At 31.4% G+C, this 23,929-nt stretch overlaps 1 protein-coding gene across 1 annotated transcript in view; it reads right to left on the minus strand.

Annotated features, from left to right (window-relative positions):
- Window positions 1-23,762, minus strand: part of LOC134688384 (tubby-related protein 4-like) — a 67,035-nt gene extending 43,273 nt beyond the window's left edge. The window contains exons 1-2 of the mRNA XM_063549068.1: window positions 23,483-23,762; window positions 1,206-1,487 (exon numbers count right to left, since the gene is read on the minus strand). Coding sequence (XP_063405138.1) covers window positions 1,206-1,466 — 261 coding nt within the window. The 5' untranslated portion in view covers window positions 1,467-1,487; window positions 23,483-23,762. The remainder of the gene's footprint in view (window positions 1-1,205; window positions 1,488-23,482) is intronic.
- Window positions 23,763-23,929: the final 167 nt, after the last annotated feature.

Here is a 23,929-nt window from a genome sequence, read left to right on the forward strand (position 1 = left end):
ACTAATCATGAAACCAACACAATGGTATATGATTGTCCTTAAGTCAGTAACCTCGTGGTTGTTGTGTTTACTTAATCATGATGGTTTTCGTCTATTATAGATTATGAGTAAAGGCTTACGTTTTCTAGTCTCTTAAATTCTATCGACAAATCCTTTATAGATCCGCGATTAAGAGATTGACATATCTTATAAATGTTTTATTTCTATAAATCATTCTTTTCTCATTTCTCATTAAGGAATTTGTTCCCGTTGTTGCACGAACAGTGCTTACAAAACACTTCATGCAAACTGGTTCTTTTTACTACGTATGCTTTATTAACTTGATCATTTCTTTAAGCTTAAAAGGTAGAAATAAGTCAACAGATTTTCAATTTAGAAGCAATTGTAGATTAAAACATTATTTTAACCTTAAGCGAAATTATTTTCCAATAACATCATGCAAAGATGTTCGCAGAGCTATCTGTTAATAACTTTTTTTTATATAGCTCTAAGTATTGATTTAACTCTAACCAAACTTTTGTTCATTTATCTCATGAGCTTTTCAATCAATAATATAATGCGATATTTCCATATGAAAAAGGTTAAGAAATATGTGATTTGTTCAAAGTTATTTCACATTTATAAAAGTTTGTCATTAAATACATTTCCACGTGGATACCATTTCGGAATTTCCAATTAAATTAAGTCAAATATCGTACATTAAACGATATAAATGACTGTTGCATTAACAAAATGATTCTTTATGAGTTTGTAATTCTGTTTAGGGTAGTGTGTTTTATCTGATATTCATCATATTGCTCATTAACATTTCCTATTTCGTGAGTTAAACACGTTATGTTATTGCTCAAAAATGATTGTTTTTCTTTTTCTTAGCTGGTCTAGAAAGATACGTGAATCAATAGATAGGATAGTTAAATATGTAGTAATATAAAGGCCACAGAGGATGGAAAACAAATTTCATATAATCTGATAGTTTTTAAAGGCATATGATATAAAATTAGTTCATTATTTCATGTGAACAAGTAAAACCTGATTTTAAATAAAATCACAACCTGTCTTTTTTATTAGTTTCGTCAAATTCATATTTTTAGAATTTTTTTTTTTTTATTTAAGTATTATGGAAATTGAAAAACTAAATGCTGATGCATGTCCTTATCGTGGTATTCTTTTCTATTTTTGTATTTGATAAATCATTAGAAACTTACCTCACTTCGATGTCCTCGTAGGTTGAAGTTTGACCTTTGCGGAGGGTCGTACTTCCTACAATGGCTTGTTGTGAAGGTAACACCGACCACTCCCTTACCATTACCTCCTGCCAACCATCCCTCCATATAATACTGGTTCCTGTTTAATTTCCATCCTCCTTCGTCTTCTGGTAGGGTATCTGGAACCTTTCCCATCCATGATAGAGAGTGTATTGTACACTCTGACCGTGTTGTGTTATTCTGCTCAAAATGAACATGCATGATTCAACCGTTACATCTTGTCTGAAATCAAATAAGATAGATGTGTTAATACAATACGCAACAGGTTACAACATCTTATATTGATTTGCTGGTCATGAGAGATGGTAAATAGGTACTGGCAAAGCAAACATACTCTTTTTCGCACTTATGCCTGATAATCACACCTTTTTGTCCATTTACCAAATCTAGTATAAAATTGGCATTAAATATTGATCAACATAGTATGCTCAGAAAATAATGATTAAAGAGGGGGGACAAACTTTTTACTAGCGAATTTTATTCAAATAATTTCAAGTTTTTATGTCTGTCAAGTTAAACTAAATTGTCAAGTAAAATTATACAGAAGGAAGAAATCATACACACGACAAAACATGTATGAATTTGTGTATAAAAACACCACTCAGCGTCACTTATTTATGACTCGCAGGATGACCTTTGGTTCAACCAAAACTTTGAAATAATGTAAATTTGTAAACAAAGGAATAATGAGAAAGAAATAAGTGTATTTCTTTAGGATGATTATCGCACATTCACTTTCTTAAAAAAATGTGAATAATGTAATGCTTCCCGAGCGCTTTTCTTGATTTACCTTCATCAGGAACGCACAAAAGGAAATAGTTGGTCAGCTTTGCTTGAAGATGTTAAATTTATAATTTCAAAATTAATAACTACAAAAGAGGATGATTAAAGTAAACTAAGTTATTTCAAAGAATAAGGGTTTCCATTGAATTTTAGATTAACATGTTGTTTACCAGGAATAGTTGGAATCATAAATAACGGAATTTGTTATTGGATGTGTTAAAAAAAATGTATGATTTTTGTTTTATTATGTTCCCTCATTTAAAAAAGTCAAAGTTTTGTGACCATATGAAACATATATGTCTGTTTTATATCCTGACTAGAACGAACATTGAAAAAGAGTTTCAATTTAATTTCTTATATATGCCCAGGGATATATGTTACATTTGTTGTTTCTTCGGAGCAAACTTAGCAACTGCAAGTAAACACATGACATTTCTAATACAATTACATAATTAGGTCAATAGGAAAGTCTTAACTTTAACAGTTAATGAATTTTAATAATCACAGTGCCATGCAATAATCAGTATTTACAGTTAGTTACTAGATCGTCTATTCAGACGCGTAATACGTTATCTGATATTACCTTAGCCGTATTTGGCACAACTTTTTGGAATTTTGGATTATCAATGCTCTTCAACTTTGTATTTATTTGGTTTATTACTATTTCGATATGAGCGTCACTGATGAGTCTTATGTAGACGAAACGCGCGTCTGGCGTACTAAATTATAATCCTGGTACCTTTGATAACTATTAATAGGATGAATTGGTTTTTTTCATTCCTTTATAGTGATAATCATGGATTTGTGTCATATCGGTCCTTTTATTATATAAAATGATAGTATAAATTGTACTTTAACTGCAAAGGCCTCTGTTAAATGTGATAAAGACGTTAAAGACAAGTATGCTGTATGTAGGTTGTATTTGAATACAACTGCGTTTCAGACTTTATAATAAGTTTGTAGTTCAAATTAATGGGTTTATTTACGGGGGGGGGTTATGGCGGACATCCCAAAAACTTTTTTTTTCTTTTTCTTTTTCTTTGAATTTTGCGAATTAGAAATTTAAAAACGAAGGAATATTATATCAAGGTTTGCTATTTAAGGTTAAAGGGTACTGATATATCTTTCAAAGGCTGTCTTTTTACACAATATTTTTTCTCTCTTTTTAGCCTTTTAATTTTCATGCAACATTCTGAAAAAAGGTTGGTGTATGACCTTACTAAATAGGTATGCTTTGTTCCATCTTATTTTAAATAAAAACCACATGATTCGTTGTGATTTCACTCGAAGCAAAATTTCAAGGATATAATATAATAAGATTTCGTAATTACGTTTGTTCTATTGAGGTAAACTAGTTACCTAGTTACATAAAAGTGCGATATGTTTATGTGGAATAGAGTCATCTAATTAGACTTGCCATTCCCTCGGAGTTCAGTAAGAAAAATCAGACGACCTCTGTCATTCCAAGTAATTGGAATAATCCCTTTATGGTAAAGTCTATCTAACAAAAGAACTCAGAGAAAACCGAAAACTTGTTATACTAGTAGTTCATCGCATTAGAAATGTGTGTAAATTAAAGTATCGAATGCTGTCAAACATTAAATGGTAACATTATCTTGGTTCCAACATTTATTATGTGTATGATTCATGTCAAATACAATTATGGTTGATGTGTGTGCCAATATTTCGATTTATTCTACGGTTTATTTAAATTCTCTTATTGTTCTCTACAAATATAAGCAAATCATGTTCCACTCATATCTGGTAGTAAGCTCGAATAAAAGTGGGATTGGAAGCAAGTTTTAGAAGGCGAATATATTGAGACTACTACAATCAAAATAAAACCAAAACTTTGTTCACCGGAAATATTTCTAACCAAATTGATTCAACAGTAATGATACCATTACTATTATACATACGAGGGGCTGACAGGAATGGTAAAAAATACAAATTGGTAATATGAATACCAATATCTTTAGCTATAAAAATACGAATATAAATTCTATGATATTAAAAACACGAATACGAATATTATAGTATTACCAAATTAGCAAATCGAGTAACTCTTCTTTCCCACTATTTTACTATCCTCTATATTGTCATAGCTGTAGTTGAACATTCTGATGTCCAATGGTATTATTTTTATCACAAGGAATGGGATGTTAAGGGCATACGATACAGTTACAGGGAAGGTTATGACGTTGCTAACGTAATTTGTTATTTTCGCGACGTCAAACTGTGACATATCGGGAAAAGATGCATTTTTCGACTGATTTTTATCATTCAAACTGATTTAATTTGAAAACGAGTTCATGGACCCCTATTTTTCAAAACGGCATTTGGTTTCATTTTGCAGGGAGATTATGTGACCCAAATTTTATAAAACTGTAAATAGAGGATTTTTTTCAATTGTGACAAACATGCAGTAAAAAAATACGTTTTTTCCTCAATGCATGAACATTTGATAAATATGAGTCTTTTCTGAATAAAAAAAGTGCATATTTTTTAGGATATTTATAAAATACAGAAATTACCGATTATTTAACAAAAAACAATTTGTTTTTATCTTTTATAAAAAAAAAGGTAAGTCTTTCTTTCGAAAAAGAAATTACGGCCACAAATCTGAATTTCGAGCAAATGAACCAAATTTCGACCTCATTTTACGCAAAAAGTAGCACATGAAGGTATATTTTTTATTACATATTTGATTTAATCAGGTAAAAAATAGCCTATATGCAAATTTTCATGAACTTGTAAATACAGGATCAAAACTGTATCGTATGCCCTTAACAATAGTTTATTACGAATATGAAATAAACATTTTTCGACCTAACACAATTCGTGTTTCTATTACAGCTTTATCGCGCGAATATTATAAATATTTCATAAAGGGGGAAAAGAAATCATTTTAAAAATTATAAGATGGTCAGTCCCTCTTCTTCCAAATACAATTCTTATATGATGAAGGAACTGATTTGAAAAGGTTGCATCTTTTAAGGTAGATAGGGTGTCTAAATTATAATCCATAGATTTTTTTTAATAATTTGCCAAAATGTAGTTTATATTATACTTTTAAAAAAAATAAAAACAAAAAAATGGGTCACGGGGCTTATTTTCACGCTACACGATGTTCAAAATTGACATATTTTGTAAAGATTATTTATAGAAAACCAATGATCTGCAATAAAGCGATACCTATACCATATAATTTTGAGATAAAATACGAGAATATAGCTTTAATATTATGCTTTAAAAGAGAAAGGAAAAATGGGATCACCGGAACCGTTTTCTTGCTACAAAATAAAATAGCACATTCTATTCTAAAAGTATCTTTATCTGAATTATATGCCCTTGCATTTGAGTTGCTTCCCCTTATGTGGCAACGTTGATATAAATTTAATCAAACAAAAGTTTTCATTGTTTTGTAAAATACAACCATAAAAATGATGAAACGTATCATTTTCTATATTGAAATCAAGTTCTTAAACATGAATGTCATACTACTCTCAAAATGTGCACATTCTATTAAAGATCTAGACCTTGTTTTCTTGTATTTTTAAATCCAAGATGGAGAAAGAAACCCTATCTACCTTAAATAACAAACTGGAGATGAAAACTGGCATATCATTACAAATTAATTTTCCTCTTTTCATTACTGTACATTCCTGATCAACTAAAATGCAGGAAGTTGACCTGTTTTAACATAACGTGAATAGAAATTTTGGAGAAAAAAGTAACTATACATATATGAACAAATATATTGCAGAAATGTAAAATATATGCTTATTTATGCGTTATGCCTTACCAAAAAAAAGTTAAATGAGTCTCATTTATTATTCTGCGTTCTAAATTTCATTATACTATCAGCATACGAAACTGTATCTGAAACCTTTTCGATTATTTATATTGTATCTTTCAACACAGCGTTTAGTGGGAGTAGGAGTCGACATAATACGATAATACGATTCATCATTTCACCTCGGAAATCTAAAAAAAAAAGTTTATGTTCTTCAATCATACAAAGAAAAAACTAGTATCGAGAGAAAAATATAAAACAACTGCATGTTTCATTATTTAAAAAAATGTTAGAATGGAGTACAAACTTGAGGTGTGAATTTAAAGTAAATGATTTGGGTAACATTTCTTCACCAATCAAGTAAAATATATTTAATGAGATCAATATTAAGCACACAATACGTTTAAAAGGAGGAAATGTCACACATCACCAACATGCAATAACAAACAATTTGCAACCATCGTTACACCGATTATTTTAAACCTATATGTTCTCCCAAATGGCACGAGTTGTAGCAAACATGACATGACACTGGTTTATCTTCTTTAGTGGTATATAGCCTCTGATTAAATTGTTGAGCTCAGTGGAGTTCTTCCTAATGACGGAATTGATTATTTTGTGTTTCTTTTTATTCCGATTGTGTCACATCACTTAATTACTGACTGGGTTTATATAAACGGTTTAATACAATCTTCTCTGTGAAAGTGTGATAAGAATTTAGATTACTTCCTCTAAGATTTACTATAGTGAATAATCACCAGGGATTCATAAGGCATTCTGACTTTAGAAATATGCATCCGAATGTTGGAGGTTATGACAAAAACCTTTGAAAGAACAAAGCTGCGAGGAAGGTCAATATTCAAATGTAATTAGTTTTTTATTCATGATTTTGATTATGAACAATGTCAGGATGTTTTCTTTTTCGACAATTTATAATCTTAACTGTGGTTCGGCGCAAAAAATGAGAATCTAAGCAAATATAAACTTTGATTTGCAGATATGACCAAAAAAAAAGACTGGACAACTGTTATCAATACCGACATGGAATCACAGCTGAGCATAAAGGAGAAACATTCCTTATTTGAACATGACTTTCAAATCACAATAGCATAACTCTATTATTAATTGTAAATTACGGTATAAAAGACCTTTAAAATTTACCAATGATTGAACAGACACTGTGATAAACATGTTAAATGATTTCTAAACATTACTGAACATCAGCATCGTTATATAAACCAGTAACATTCTCTTCCAATATTCTATCACCTACTTAACACTTTCTAAAGTGGCAAAAGCTCTTAGCAATATTTGACCAAGCGTTCTGAATAATTAAAACAACCGGACAAATTGATCTCTTGTTAAGTAAGTAGCTGTACGATCGATTTAATGATAGAAGTCTTTTTGTTTCATATCATCTGAACAATCATACTCTGAAGGGGAAAAATGTAAAGCTACAGCTCAAACAACAACTAACGTATTGTGTTATAGCGACTAAAAATGTATTGGGATATTTTCAGGAAAACTAGTTATATTCCAGGTTTATCAAAAAATATAATATACTAACTAAAATGAATGATACTGTTTCGACTGAAATTAAGATATAGAGAGAAAAATAACAGCCTTCTAAAAAAAAATGCATCAAAATTTGGAAAGTTGTGTTGGATATTGAGTATGTACAAAAACATAGTCACAAAGTTTATCCAAAATGTCAGACATTTTGAGAAATGCTGGAGTAATAATGTTTCAAAATGAAATATTACATGATGTTTAACTCGCATGTCGTCTTTTTTTCTGCATGAGAAGTTTCGTAGGCGAGTTTGCTTAGGGCATACAACAGTTACCGATTGTGCGAAGAACACGAATCCTTGTGAAATAAATATCTATAAAGCATTGAGCTAGATACCCTTATAATATAAAAGAGATAACCTGAGAACATCGGCGAGATAATCTCATACCATTGGAGAGATAACTTTACAAAATAGTAGCAACAACCTCAAGATTATTTCTTTAGCGTAATTGCAAATGTATAATTATGTATATGACTCGTATTACCATACCCGTATATTGTAAAACATGTGGTTAATAAAGAATTGAAAATATATCCTTATGTATGTCCTTATGTCTGCTTGAATTGTGATAAATTGTATTGTCTTGTCTTATAACAAGCGTTATCTGAAAGTTTTGTGTAATCCTTCCATAAGCTGATAAATTAAAGCTTGTTATTAGAAAACTAGTTGCTGCTTATTGAGCAATGCGTACCATTGAAAATATGTGACAATCAATCATTACGAACTTGTCAATTAAACCGCTTCCATCATGGAAACATTGATTATTGAAAATGATACAGAATAAAAACAAAGGTCTTCCATTGACATGTCAGGAATGTAGTTTTCATTGTGGGATATATATTGACTTCTTGATGTCATTGAAAATATACCTGCAGTTACCTTATGTAACCTTGGGTTGTGTCTTTTTCATTTGTTTTGAGTCAAGTCAAATTGTTTAAACCAACCAGGATGAAAACAGCAGATATAAAACTATATCTCGTATACCAAAAATGATTCAAGACATACAGAATGGTATGTCTTAAAAGATCTGTTTACCAATTCAGTTTTTTTATGAAAGATTTTATGAAAAATTTGCAGATGACAATTATCTCTTAACAACCTGTAAAATAAGACATATAACAACAGAACATTGTATATCTCCCTCATGCAAAGCTCTGATCCCTTTCACGGATTTGGCTATACTTTTTGGAACTTTTGGATTATAGCTCTTCATCTTTTACATAAGCTTTGGATTGTACATATTTTGGCCACGAGCATCACTGAAGAGACGTGTATTGTAGAAATGCGCATCGGGTGCAGAACAATTGGTACCGTTAATGTTATTGTATAGTTTTGAAGAGTATGCCTTTGCTTTTTTAAATCATATATATTTAGTGTTTGTCATGTCACCGACTTATATCAATTAACTGAAAAGAATCTTGATAATATTTCATACCGTGTTGTCGTGGTTAATAGCGTCTTATATGTTTTCAAAAGAAGTACATTTCAGTATTAGAATTTACGATAAAAAAAATCATCTGGTTACAGTTGCGATTCAACATGCCTGCATTAATGATCAAGTGTTTGAGTAATCGTAAAGAAGATGGTGAGACCACACTCTGCAGCCAGGCTCTACTAAATCAGAAATTAATTTTCTCGTCATGTTAGGTTGACAAATTAATAATTACAAAGACGATAAAACTAGGAATATATACACATTCAATCAACTGGTTTTATGTTTGACTTGAACATTTGTATCAACAATGATTGATTCCACCTTCAGTGACTTCATAATGCAGTGATCTGTCTCCAATTTAACAGACTGACATAAAACTTTCACTATAATAGGTCTACATCGAAGAACAAAATGATTGTTTTTTTCAACTTTCTAGAAATAATGATGTAGTAAACAAGTTGAAACAATCGTAGAAATAGAAAAAAAATCTCTAAAAAAGCCAATAAAGCACGACTATCAAACATTAAGTAATGCTGTTTAATAAGTTATTAGTGTCTGATTTCAAATACTTGATGGAGACAATCAGTTCTGTTGGAAAAAAGACGATCAATATAAAAATATGGGGATGGGATATGATTGCGAATTAAAAAGCCATAAGACCAATAGATGTGGATGAATGTTACTATATATAGGTCAACTTGTATCCTTCAACTGTGAAAAAATCGTACCGTGGGCTTTAACAGACCTCGACATAATAAAATTAGGATTAAATCAGACACGAAAACCAATGGCCTGATTTAGAAATAAAACAAATATGATAGATAGAAAGCAGCCAACGAAACCATTGAATTACAGGCTCCGGGTAGGAACAGTTAGGTTATGTATATGGCTTGGTTTAAAATGTTAATGGGTGTTTAATCTCCATCGCAACAACCTATTCAAAGACATTGCAACAAAACAAAAGAACAAACCGCATACACCAAATATTCGATCGACAAGCAGCACATGAAAATAAAACAGAGAAACATCGCCAAGAAAAGGAAATTACAATAAGGAACGAACAATCCCATTTATCGGACATAATTATATAAAATATTCTGAAATATTCATAACCAGAAAAGGACAAATATTGATGTTTAAATAGTTTGAATTAAATGTAGAATGATCTTTACTTAGTTTGGCCATACACTAACAACCTAAGACCTAACAAACAATATAGGATGGACCTCAGAAATGATGTGTGATCACTACGCAGAAAAGAATATGTACAGGTACAAAAGCTTCCATAATTAGAAAGATTGAAGTTCACCATATCATACTGAAATTTTAATTTGAACTTGTATTGAAATCCTGGCTTTTCAAAGTCGCTAATTGATTATTTAGTTTCAAAAATATCATTCAAAGAAAACCAAACTCGGCAATAAAAATTGTTTACATGTTTTATAGAATAAAGAAAACAGGTTAATGAAATCATGTTCCAATCTGTAAATAATGGAATCAATTTTAAAACAAAAACATACGGAATATTTCAAAACAACAGAGGCTATAGCTATAATTCATATTAATTGGTCTATCAAGACAAAACAAATATTTGAAGAACCAATTCACAAAACTGTTTTTGTTTTATAGATAATAATATCATAAAACCTGAATGTTTAATGTATTATTTTCTCATTTTCTGAAAAGGGGATAATAATTCTGAAGTCAATCAATATATATATCTATTACAACTTCTATTAAACTGTTTACCAATTTATTTTATTGAAATCTGAAACATCACTACAAACACATGTATATCGAACAAACAGAGAAATGGATAGTCGATGAGAAGGAAAAGCGTTATAAAGTGTCCCTATTTGTTAATCCTTCTGAATAGCTTATTGTAGTATAAGTTTACAGGCTATAGCTAACATATGATACCTGATCTATAGCCATATGAATAAACGAAGATAATTCGTTGTGAAATAGAAAATTACAGAAATATTTTTTTTTTTGCAATAAAGGGATGAACATAGGTAGGAAAACAAATGTGAAAATAACTGATCGAACTCCTACCGAAACGTTGTGGTGATGGTGATGAAATGGTGATAAGATATCCGGTTTGTTAACATATCAGACAATAGTATCTTGTTATACAAAGTAGTTAGACCTTTTTCTGTCAGCTGTTATCTTTGAACTATGAACGATGTTGTTGCAAACTTTGTATAAATGAAAGCTGAAACTATTTGGATCCTTCTGAACTATATATAATTCTTTAAATAATTTCCGCTTCTGTTCAATTTATATAGCTTTCAGAGTGTGTTCTGTGGTTAGTCCAAGTGTATGCGCATCGTCAAAATGTACAAATATAGACGAAATCTATACGTATAACCCAAATGATTAAGTATTGGTGTATTGATATAGCCGAAGTGTGCACGTACCGTCTAAATGTTTTTGTATAGTAGAAATATGTTGGATATTTCTGTTCCGGCATATACTGTTTGTGAAATATGCAATTTTATGTAAGCAGGTGTTTATGACAATTGTATGTATAATTAGATCTCTGCAGTATCATAAAACGACTGGTATACGCCTGGGGTAAAATAAAGACCACAAAAGCTGGAAAGCAATTAAGCTTACAACGGAAATTGACACGAATAGATGGTGGTTCCCTGATAATCTAACAAATAAACCTGTATTTGTACTACGGTTGTCTTTATTTGATAGTTATATTCATGATAAAACAAAATATATCTTGTTTTTCAAAATCTGCAAAATATTGGGGTACAGTTAACTCTATGGAATGACCAAACACACACAGACACAAACAGATACAAACTGCATACATTACTAATGTGTCAGGTATTGCATTATAATACTGAGAAAAAGTTTAGAAAACAATTATTGTTAATTTTTAATAGCACAAAAAAATATACTTCTAAACATAACCTTACATAGATTATCGTAACAAACAAAAAACATACTGCACAATATTTACACAACCAAACAATATCAAAAAGTAAATTGTTAATGCTTCGGAAAATTTTGATATGTTGCTTAACTGTTTTTTCAATGAATGCATCATTGTTCTAATCTTTCAAAAATCAAAAATAAAACATAAATTTTCTTTTACATTGTTGGTTCTTCAATATGATCCTTGAAAACGTTTTGCCGACAACATTTCTCTCCTTCACTATATTCAGGTGATTTGTAGAAGCCGAGAATTGTAAAATATTCTAAAATTCTTTTGGATGTACCGATTTATTAAACCATCATATTATATTCCAACTGTTGCAATATTTTCAGATGTAATTTAAGAGATTATCATTGCTGTAGAAAAAACAAGAAGATAAAGCTAATGAACACCATGGGGTTCTTGTTGTTTATTCTTTAGTTTTCTATTTTGTGCCATGTGTACTATTGTTTTTCTGTTTGTCTTTTTTTTCATTTTTAGCCATGGCGTTGTCAGTTTGTTTTAGATTTATGAGTTTGACTGTCCCTTTGGTATCTTTTGTCCCTCTTTTATAGTACCATTCCTTTGCATTTACGTTTATCAATAGTGTTTAGCAATGTTGAGTCATGAAATTAAACACCGTTTCCAAGCATTTTCATTAGACCTCACATGGAAACGGAAATGAACAGTGAATCACAACTCGTACATTTGTTTTGCTTGAATTGTCAATGTATTGATGGATACACGAATTCTACTTTGGACATACATCTACACTATTATCTTGGAATACTAGTCAAACTTCACCTAAAGTAACTTACTTCTAAAAGTCCGTATTTTTTATCAAAATTTACAAAATTAAACCGTTTAAAACACACCCCATCACATATATGATAACTGCAATAAAATCAAATGTTCTAAAAAAGTGTGAGATGTTTTCCGTGAATACATTATATATCGGATGGACCAATAGACTGAAGATAACTTGAAGAACAATGAAAATGTCGTCCAACAATATTCTAGTCGAGAATTACGGTTCAAGTAGCACACAAATCTTTGGAGATATTACGAAACGAAAAAGTTGGTAAATTGTAGATAAATCAAATCTATTTAACATGTTCAAAGAGACAATATGCATCACATGCAGTGTAATATTGTCTTATCTTTGAAGTGAGAGAGGAGTATATCATTTGATTCAAAGCATTTTTACTTTGCAGAAATCGATTTGTGTTGCAAAGAAACATAGATTCATTAGAACAAAATGGTGCGTGTAATAACTGCGATTGTATTCTGGGTGTTTGTCGCTATACCAGAGACTGGTATCTATTTTATTTTATTATAATAAATGTAATATATCCCTCCGTAGACACTACATAATAAACTCATCATAGATACCAGGACTAAATTTTGTATATACGCCAGACGCGAATTTTGTCTACAAAAGACTCATCAGTGACGGTCGAATCCAAAGAGTTAAAAAAAAGGCCAATTAAAGTACGAAGTTGAAGGGCATTAAGGACCAAAATTCCTAAAAGTTTGGTCAAATACAGCTAAGGTAATCTATGCCTGGGGTGGAAAAGCCTAAGTATTTCAAAAATTCAAATTGTCGTAAACAGCTAATTTATAAATATAACCATATCAATGATAATTCATGTTAGCACAAAAGTGCTGACTACTGGGCTAGTGATACCCTCGGGGAAATAAATATCCACTAGCAGTGGCATCGACCCATTGTTTGTAAATAAATTCATCATAGATACCAGGACTAAATTTTGTATAAACAACACAAACGAGATTTGTCGGATATGCAAATACAAGTTTATCAATGTCTACTTTAATCAGACAAATAATCAAACAAATAAAGTCAGAAGAGACAAAATCATTATCCAAAAAGATTTATCGGATGTCAATTATTACTGGACTTGGTCAATTACGATGTGTATCAACAGGGGGGTCAGTAACTCTTATGAGCATCAACTAATTACTGGCCATAGTCAATTACCATGTGTATCAACGGGGTCAGTAACTCTTATGAGCATCAACTAATTACTGGACATAATCAATTACCATGTGTATTAAAAGAACTAAAAGCACAAATAGCACCCATACTTACCACCATATTTACCAAATCTCTGAAATCGGGAAAAACACCAAAAGACTGGAAACATGCAATTGTTGCACCAGCATTTAAAAAGGGTGAACGATACAAGGCTGAAAATTATAGACCGATTTCACTCACTTGTATTTGTTGTAAGTTGATGAAACATATAGTGACAAGTAACATCATGAACTATTTAGAGGCAAATAACATTCTTTACGACCTCCAACATGGTTTCCGAAAATCCAGATCATGCGAATCACAACTAATTCAATTTATACAAGAACTTCATAACAACAACAGCAAAAATATACAAACAGACCTCATTATTATGGATTTTGCCAAGGCCTTTGATAAGGTTCCCCACAAACGTCTACTCTATAAACTAAAATACTATGGCATTCAAGGTAACACTCTAAAATGGTTTCAGGCTTTCTTATCAGACCGTACGCAAACAGTGGTAATAGATGGAATAACATCAAATACAGCACCAGTAACATCAGGTGTCCCCCGAGGAACTGTTCTTGGGCCTATACTCTTTTTAATATACATTAATGATTTTCCAGAATACCTGGAACACAGCAAACTACGACTCTTCGCTGATGACAGTATTATATACCGAGATATAACATGTCAACAAGACTGCACAAATTTACAAAAAGATCTTAACGCAGCAGCGAAATGGGAGGCTGATTGGCTCATGGCCTTCCATCCTGGAAAATGCACTATCTTAACCATCACACAGAAAAAACAACCATTTAAACACGATTACATCCTTCATAACCATACTTTAGAACTAGTAACATCTGCAAAATATCTTGGCGTAACCCTACAGTCTAACTTAAAATGGAACATTCACTACAACAACATCGTATCAAATGCAAATAAATCTCTTGGCTTTCTTAGGCGAAACTTAAAAATTTCTAACTCCAGTATCAAATCCCGTGCTTACCAATCAATAGTGAGACCAAAACTTGAATATGCCTGTAGTCTATGGGATCCACACACAGCAGATTATAAAAATAAGCTAGAAATGGTACAGAGGCGTGCGGCCCGATATGTATGTAACAATTACCACAACACCAGTAGTGTTACATTCATGTTAAATGAACTACAATGGCCCTCACTCAGTGAGCGCCGCCTCAAAACCAGACTTATCACGTTCTACAAGGTCATCCATGGACTCATTGCAATCCCATCACTAGTCCTCATACCATCAGATACTAGAACAAGAAAATTACATACTTAAACATTTCGGCAAATATCCACCTCTAAAGACAGCTACAAATGGTCATTCTTTCCGCAAACAATCATTCAATGGAACATGTTGCCACAAGTTGTGGTAGCAAGTCAAACCATTGAAATTTACAGAGATCAGTTGACACCAATTGTTCTCCACAACATAATTTAATTCTATAAATAACAATGTACATATTTTTTAATCACTTGTTGTTTTCTTTCATGTAAATATCACCAAGTATTCTACTAAGTTAAAGATAAATTTTTGTTCATATTTTTTAATCATATTCTCCGCGCATGCAACAGTTCGTAATCTTCAATAATAACGAAGCTGTAACTGTATATCAGAAGAAGAAGAAAGGGTCAGTAACTCTTTGGAGCATCACATAATTATTGGACATAGTCAATTACGATATGTATCAACAGGGGGTCAGTAACTCTTTGGAGCATCAACTAATTACTGGACATAGTCAATTACCATGTGTATCAACAGGTGTCAGTAACTCTTTGGGCATCACCTTATTACTGTACATAGTCAATTACCATGTATATCAACGGGGTCAGTAACTCTTATGAGCATCGACTAGACTTGTTCAATCACCACGTGTATCAACAGGGGTCAGTAACTCTTTGGAGCATCACCTTATTATTGGACATAATCAATTACCATGTGTATCAACAGGGGGTCAGTAATTTTTTGGAGCATCAGCTAATTACTGGTCATAGTCAATTACGATATGTATCAACGGGGTCAGTAACTCTTATGAGCATCAACTCACAACTGAATATTGTCAATACATAGGTGGACTTTGGGTGTTGTCTACTCTTTTGTTAGGTTGTTGTCTCTTTGACATATTTCCAATTTATATTCACAATTTTATTAATTACTATGTGTATCACCCGGGGTCAGTAACTCTTATGAACATCAAATAATTACTTGACATGGTCAATATCAATGTGTATCAGCAGGGGTCAGTAACTCTTATGAACAACAACTATAATTACTGAAAATAATCAATTTCAATGTGTATCAACAGGGGTCAGTAACTCTTGAGGTCATCAGCACAATAATGATACCTTATTCTAAAAAAAACTTAATTACTAGTTACAGAATCGAGAGTGTCATGGGTAACATGGATTTATATACGACGATTTTAAGGAAATAAATTAATAAAGCAAATACCTATATAGAACATATACCATCGTGTCAAATGCAGTTATTTAACTTAATCAGAAATGCCAAAAATTCGAAAAATCCCTTTCTTTTTAAATCAGTTGATAAAAAAACTATTTAAATCAATCTTCTTTTTTCAAAGGCATTAAGGACTTAAATTAAACCTGTTACTCATTGCTATATAACTTATTCCCGTTCAATTCACTTGAGCAATTTTCAAATTGGAAATCACGTTCCGTGGATCAATTTGCAATACATATTATAACCAGATTCCATCAGATTTGTTTATGGAATGGAATTGTCTTTTCTACACTTAAGTTGGAATAGACAGAAGCATAACTATTATCAATTCAGCATAATTTCCCTAAGGATTGGCGATCTGTAAACGAAACAGCTGAATATCAGAAACAGGGCTACAATTTTGCTGCATATAACATCACGATAAAAACTGTCTGTCTCTGTATCATATCCATTTATATTCTGTCTATATCATTTAAGGGTTTTAAACTATTCATTTATTAATGTCTTTATTGGGAATCCTAACTGATAGAGACCATCTGATGTATGATTATCATTCAATAAGGGTCAGAATTTGAAAAATGAATATTAACACCAATGTCATGTATCATGTATATAACAAAGAACAAAGTTTTATCATTACGTACTTTCAATTAATACCTATAACGTCATATTACTTTGGTATTTTCCTAACCATTATTTGTTAGTTATGATTTTATTGAGATAGAAAAAAATAATATAATTGTTCACATTACGTCATAGTCTGATCATTTAAGCTCCTCTATGTCTGTGGTAACAGTTTTCCTTGATACTCTATAGGATTAGCTTTAAGAAAATATGGACTGTTTTTTCTCAATCAAAGCAGTTTCTTCATTGATTTCAATTGTCTTACATTTTTAATCAACTTTGATAAATACTAGTGACCTTGAGCTGTTGTCTGCCCTTTGGTCAAGTTGTTGTCTCGTTGACACCTTTTAGCTTACTATATGGTATGTGCTTTGTTATTGTCGCCCTTAAGTGAGTTGGGGTTTTTTTTCTTTCTTTTTTATCCTTGTTATTGGTCTCTGGTGAATAATCTCATTGGCAAGCATACCACATATCTATATTTAGTGTTTAGATGAAATACACATACAACATAAATATAAAAAGTAAAATCACAAAAATACTGAACTCTACGGAAAATTCAATTCGAAAAGTTCCTCATCAAATACAAATGATAAAACACATGAAACGAATGAACTGTCATATTCCTGACTTGGAACATGCATTTTCAAATGTAATAAATGGTGGATTGAACCTGATTTATAGCGCTAAACCTCTCACTTGTATAAAAATCACATCAAATTTCATTATATTTACAACGATGGGTGAACAAAACAGATTTGATTGGTAAAATTGTCAAAATAGGGGTACAGATGCCATCACCGTGTCACAATCTCAATCAGAAAAAACCAAAAGAAGCACAAATCAAATTTAACAACCACGTTCAATGCTTTCTTATTTTTGTATTCCAATATAATATACTCTTAGATACTTTTACTATGCGAAAACCCTGAATAACAGCCGATGTCTTTTTTATCGGAATCATTCATATTGTCCCCCTATTAGTTGCATTCATTTGTGTGTTAGCAAGACAGAATTCATATCTTTCAAGTATTCTAATGGCGAAAATAACGGTATACGGTAATAAGACTCCATTTGCTTTTGCTGTTACAAGAGTAACGATAAGATTCCATCTTTGTAACATTATATGTGTACAAATCTGACAAATAGTACAAGCGTATAAGATATAATTTATTGATTGATGTATAATACTTTCAGATATATATATAGAAGATATAAAGGATAAATGATCTTGTATGAATAAAACATTATATATTTTATATCTTTGGATGAAAATCCATCTTTTTCATAAACGGATTTAGTCATAAATAAAATATCCTTTTCATTTACAAAACGATCAGACATTTTGATCAATAATATAAAAAAAAACATGGACATGCGTATTCGTTTAAAAACAAATTACTAGTACTTGTAAATGAAAAATAAATGTTGGAAAATAAACTAATCATAGATACCAGGATTAATTTTTTACTTACGTCATACGCACGTTTCGTCTACAAAAGACTCATCAGTGACGCTCAAATCCAAAAATATTTAAGAGACCAAAAAGAAGTACGAAGTTGAATAGCATTGAGGACCAAAATTCCTAAACGTTTTGCCAAATACGTCGAAGATAATCTATTCCTGAGTTAGAAAAGCCTTAGAATATCAAAAAATAAAAAGTTTTGTAAACAGTTAATTTCTAAAAATGACTATATTAATAATAATCCATGTCAGCGAAGAAGTGCTGACTGCTGGTCTGGTGAAACTCTCGGGGAATTAAAGCTCCACCAGCAGAGGACGTTTCTGTTTGGAGGAGTTTTGAAAACTCCATAAGAAGACCATATTTATTGTACAGGTTGAATAAAGAAAAGTCAGGCGTTTAGTGTATTTATAGAAACAGTACAACTTTTAATAAATAACTCCTCAAATTATTGAGTCCCGAGACTTTTGGTTGCGTCTCATTTTGGCCCTGAGCATTGCTAATAAAGTTCATTTCAGAAAATGCATCACAATAAAGTCTGTTTTACTCTGAAATAGTCCGAGATGATCTGCCATCCACCTTATCTTTCTTTCGACTTGCAATTTATTTTAAAAAAAAATCCAACATTTTGATAAAATAATATTTCCTAGTCGATTTTGATACAACGAACAATCTATACAGTCATCATCCTGAGGTTTTCATACTTATTATTTCTATATATTTGAAAGAAATCCTTTTTTTAAACATGATTCTCTAATTTTAAGAATCCATCATAGTACGGATAATGAAAAGATTCCGGTTTTGCAATGAAGAATTTGACATATATCGCAAATCTTAAATATTTTCTATTTAATTTTAAAATCAAAACTTGTGGATACACTTTGGACAATAGATCGCCATCTGTTATCTTTATTAGAAATCATCTGTCTGGTGACCTCTAAATGTCTTTTTGTAACTAGAACGTGTAATTGGAATAGGCTCTTTGACGTATACCACATATGGTGAGGTAGAGTACAGTCCGGTGTCCTTATTTAGACCTCGATAATAGAATTACCTTATATGGCATTTAACATAACAAAATTCAGGTCTTACAAACGTACGGGATCATGCAAGTAGTGTCAGTTGTTAATATTTAAACCTTGATAATAAAATTTCCTATTATGGTAATTATCTATACAAAATTCATGTCTGAAAAACGGACGACCTTTCCTTTTTCATTATTGTTATTCTTATCATTGCTTTTTTATATATTTTGTTGTCTCCTTAGCATGGCGTTTCATTATTTCTAAATGTGTTCAATATGTCAAGGTCATATAACTAACGATATACGTCCTTGAGTATGTCCATTTTTGTAATAACGTCTTAGATTTTAATAATGTAATATTTCTATTGTTATTCTTCTTTGTGTAAGGTTTTTTCTTTGGTTACAAGTCTTATTATTGACATTGTGCAAAATTGTTTGTTTTGTTACAAGTTCTATTCTTGTCATTTAACAAGGTTGTCTCTTTGGTTACAAGTTTTATTTTTGGCATTGTACAAGGTTGTGTCTTTGGTTACAAGTTTTATTATTGTCCTTCTACAAGGTTGTCTCTTTGGTTACAAGTTTTATTCTTGGCCTTCTACAAGGTTGTCTCTGTGGTTACAAGTTTCTACAATGATGTCACTTTCATTACAAGTTTTATTTTTGGGTTTCTACAATAATGTCTCTTTGGTTACAAGTTTTATTTTTGGCATTCTACAATGTTATCTCTATGGTAACAAGTTTTATTTTTGGCATTCTACAAGGTTGTCTCTTTGGTTACAAGTTTTATTTTTGGCATTCTACAAGATTGTCTCTTTGGTTACAAGTTTCTTTCTTGGTCATGTGCAAGGTTTTCTTTTTGGTTACAAGTCTTATTTTTGGCACTGTACAATAGTGTCTTTTTGGTAACAATTCTTATTCTTGGCATTGTGCAAAGTTGTCTCTTTGGTAACAAGTCTTATTCTTGGCATTGCGAAATGTTGTCTCTTTGGTAACAAGTCTTATTCTTGGCATTGCGCAATGTTGTCTCTTTGGTAAAAAGTCTTATTGTTAGCATTGTACAAGGTTGTTTCTTTGGCAACAAGTCTTATTCTTGGCATTGTGCAAGGTTGTCTCTTTGATTACAAGTCTGATTATTGGCGTTGCACAAGGTTGTCTCTTTTGTTACAAGTCTGATTCTTGGCACTGCACAATATTTCCTTTCTATTTACAAGTCTTAATTCTGGCATTGTGCAAGGGTGTCTCTTTGGTAACAAGTCTTATTCTTGGCATTGCGCAAGGTTGTCTCTTTGGTAACACATTTTATTCTTGGCACTGCACAAGGTTGTCTTTTAGGTTACAAGTCTGATTCTTGGCACTGCACAATATTGTCTCTTGGTTTACAAGTCTTATTCTTGGCACTATGCTAGATGTCACTTTGGTTATACTAGTAAGTCTTATTCTCGTCTCTGCACAAGGTTGTCTCTTTGTTTACAAGTCTTATTCTTGTCACTGTCCTAGTTGTCTCTTTGGTTACAAGTCTTATTCTTGGCACTGTGCTAGTTGTCTCTTTATTTACAAGTCTTATTCTTGACGTTGCACATGGTTGTCTCTTTGTTTACAAGTCTTATTCTTGGCGTTGCACATGGTTGTCTCTATGTTTACATGTCTTATTCTCGGCACTGCACAATGTTGTTTCTTTGTTTACATGTCTTATTCTTGGCACTGCACAAGATAGTCTCTTTGTTTACAAGTCTTATTCTTGGCACTGCACAAGTTTGTCTCTTTGTTTACATGTCTTATTCTCGGCACTGCACAAGGTTGTCTCTTTGTTTACAAGTCTTATTTTTGGCACTGCACAAGGTTGTCTCTTTGTTTACATCTCTTATTCTTGACACTGCACACGGTTGTCTCTTTGGTTACAAGTCTGATTATTGACACTGTGCTAGTTGTCACTTTGGTTACACGTCTTATTCTTGGCGTTGCACATGGTTGTCTCTTCGTTTGTCGTCCATAATGCTGGTGTATGAAAAATACACCGGTATCCAGCCAAGATGCCCAATGATGCTACCCTAAAAAGTTATTGTTTTCTCAGAGACTATTGAATGAATGAATATGAACAATGAAAAAAATATATAATTCAACTGCAGTTAAAAATTTTCAGGGAAATAAATTCTGCCATCACATCTCGGACGATACGATATATCTCCTCTGTCGACAGTTAAAGTTTTAATTGATTAGAGGGAGAAAAAACTGTCTCCAGAGGGAAAATGTCGTACCACACTCGATACAGGGGTTAAGTTAAATTGTTTCTAGTATTATGTATAATTGTTTGGCTAAATATCAACGTACATATATATAATTTGTGTTGTTAGCTCTGTATGACCCCAGCTTATCTGATGGATGGTGTATGCCGTAAAGTTGTCAAATACATAGACGTTTGTGTTTATCTATAGTCATAAGGGATTTTAGAATTGGTAGCAGATCTTTATTAGGCTCCGTTAATTTATTCATCATTTTTTTTTTCTAGATTCGGGTCGATTTAGAACTTGACTTGACTTTTTACAGATAGAAGATTTTTGAATTCTTTTTAGTGTAGCTATGTTGCTGTCTCATTGACATTAACCACACACGATAAAATTTAATTCTTTTGCTCGATTAACCATATATGAGTCTTGCGTTGTGATCTAAACGTTAAGCAATGAATCAACTTTAAGCAATACCCAATCAATCATGCATTTTATTCATATGCAATATAAGGTTTGTATTCATATGCAATATAAGGTTTTTATTCATATGCAATATAAGGTTTTTATTCATATGCAATATAAGGTGTGGGAACATTCATCGATTCCTTTTAAATATGCAACAGTTAATATTATATGTATTTTTATGTATTATTCAATAACTTTTCATTTCATTTAATATCATTATTGTGTTTTGCTATTGACAGTTTTTGTTCATTGAAAAGTAGTTACAATAAAATAAGATAAAAGATAACGTTTTCAGCAACATTAGATTAGTATTCACGTTTAATCTCATATATATAATTCTATTTAATTGAGATTTAAATATTTAAAATCTGATATTGATGATGTTACAACTGATTGTACTACTAACGATACAATCGTAAAAAAAATAATTGAAAATTTCCATAAAAACTTTTATATGTTAACATTATATTACAAAATAATGACTGTTTTTGTGTCATGAAATTGAAAAACACGTATTTCAATTTCAATAATTTCGATTTATGTTTTTTTAATTTATAAATCAATAATTAGGACGGTATACGTGTATGCTGTTCTTCTAGGTTGAAAATGCCATTTGTGGTACACTATGACATCTTGAGAACACTCTATACTTTACAAACGGATGGATTTCACGAATGTCAATGTCCTTGCCTGCTTCAGAAAGATTGAAGATTATAACCAGGGAAATTCATTCCACCAACAAACTCCCATAGTTGTAAAACATTTGTGAATTGATATGTTTTAGACAATGGATGTATCACGTTTGATTTCTAGTAAAATTTAATATAAGCAACATCCTTGATAAAACAAAATTATTGTGACGTATTATTTAAATTTCATTTATGTCGTGAAGTGGCAAAACATTTTTTTTTCATTTTTTTTTTATCTTAAATGCAAAAGGTTTTAGATAAGAAAATCTGATGTAAAAAATGTAAGATAAAATTCATGTAATATACTTATATCGGATATTCTTATAAGGTTATAAGGAGAGGAATGATGTAAAGCAGATTTTTTTTTTAATCTGAATTGTCGAATTAATTTGGCCAAACAATCGAATATTAAAATATCTTCTTCTGTTTGTGGTTCCAGAATATTCATTGCATGAAAGAAACACAAAATATTAAGAATCTTTATCATGGATTTCATCTCAGGTTTAAAGGTTTTGGATAGAGAGTATGTATACATTCCATTATAACTCAATAAAACAAAGATTTGTAGGTAAACAACAAACAACATTTCTCAATATTATAATACTTATCAATATAATTCCATTCCAATTGGGCTAGAAAGGAGAACGCTAAACGACAAATGAAAACAAATTAGAAAATGACTTACCACTTAAGGTTCTCATGTTTCCTGTTGATTCCTTTTACGATTTGGTCGATTTTATATTCCTTTTCCGTCGTTCATGTATATCAACAAAGCTTATGTCAAACAAAGATGCTTCAAATGAAAACATTCACGAGAGTATGATGCGCTTTCAATAAAATCAATACACACACTGAGTCATTTTATTCCAAAAGAAGCATGGCTGAGAGGCCACCGAACAGAATAATTTAGAGAACAGGGCGTTTACAGCAGTAAATTAGCTTACATATATTTTAAGAACTGTCAGTTATTGATTGTATTTGGTTAGGTATAAACCTAGGATCTGTCAATAAAGGAATCAATTTGTCTTCATTTCAGTATATCGGATTGCCATGTTATTGCAGTGAGGTTATATTTACTTGGAACAGACTGATTGGACGGACTGATTGGACAGTGTGAGAGCGACATTAATCA

The sequence above is a fragment of the Mytilus trossulus genome, chromosome 10 (assembly GCF_036588685.1).
Source record: "Mytilus trossulus isolate FHL-02 chromosome 10, PNRI_Mtr1.1.1.hap1, whole genome shotgun sequence".
Classification (NCBI taxonomy): domain Eukaryota; kingdom Metazoa; phylum Mollusca; class Bivalvia; order Mytilida; family Mytilidae; genus Mytilus; species Mytilus trossulus.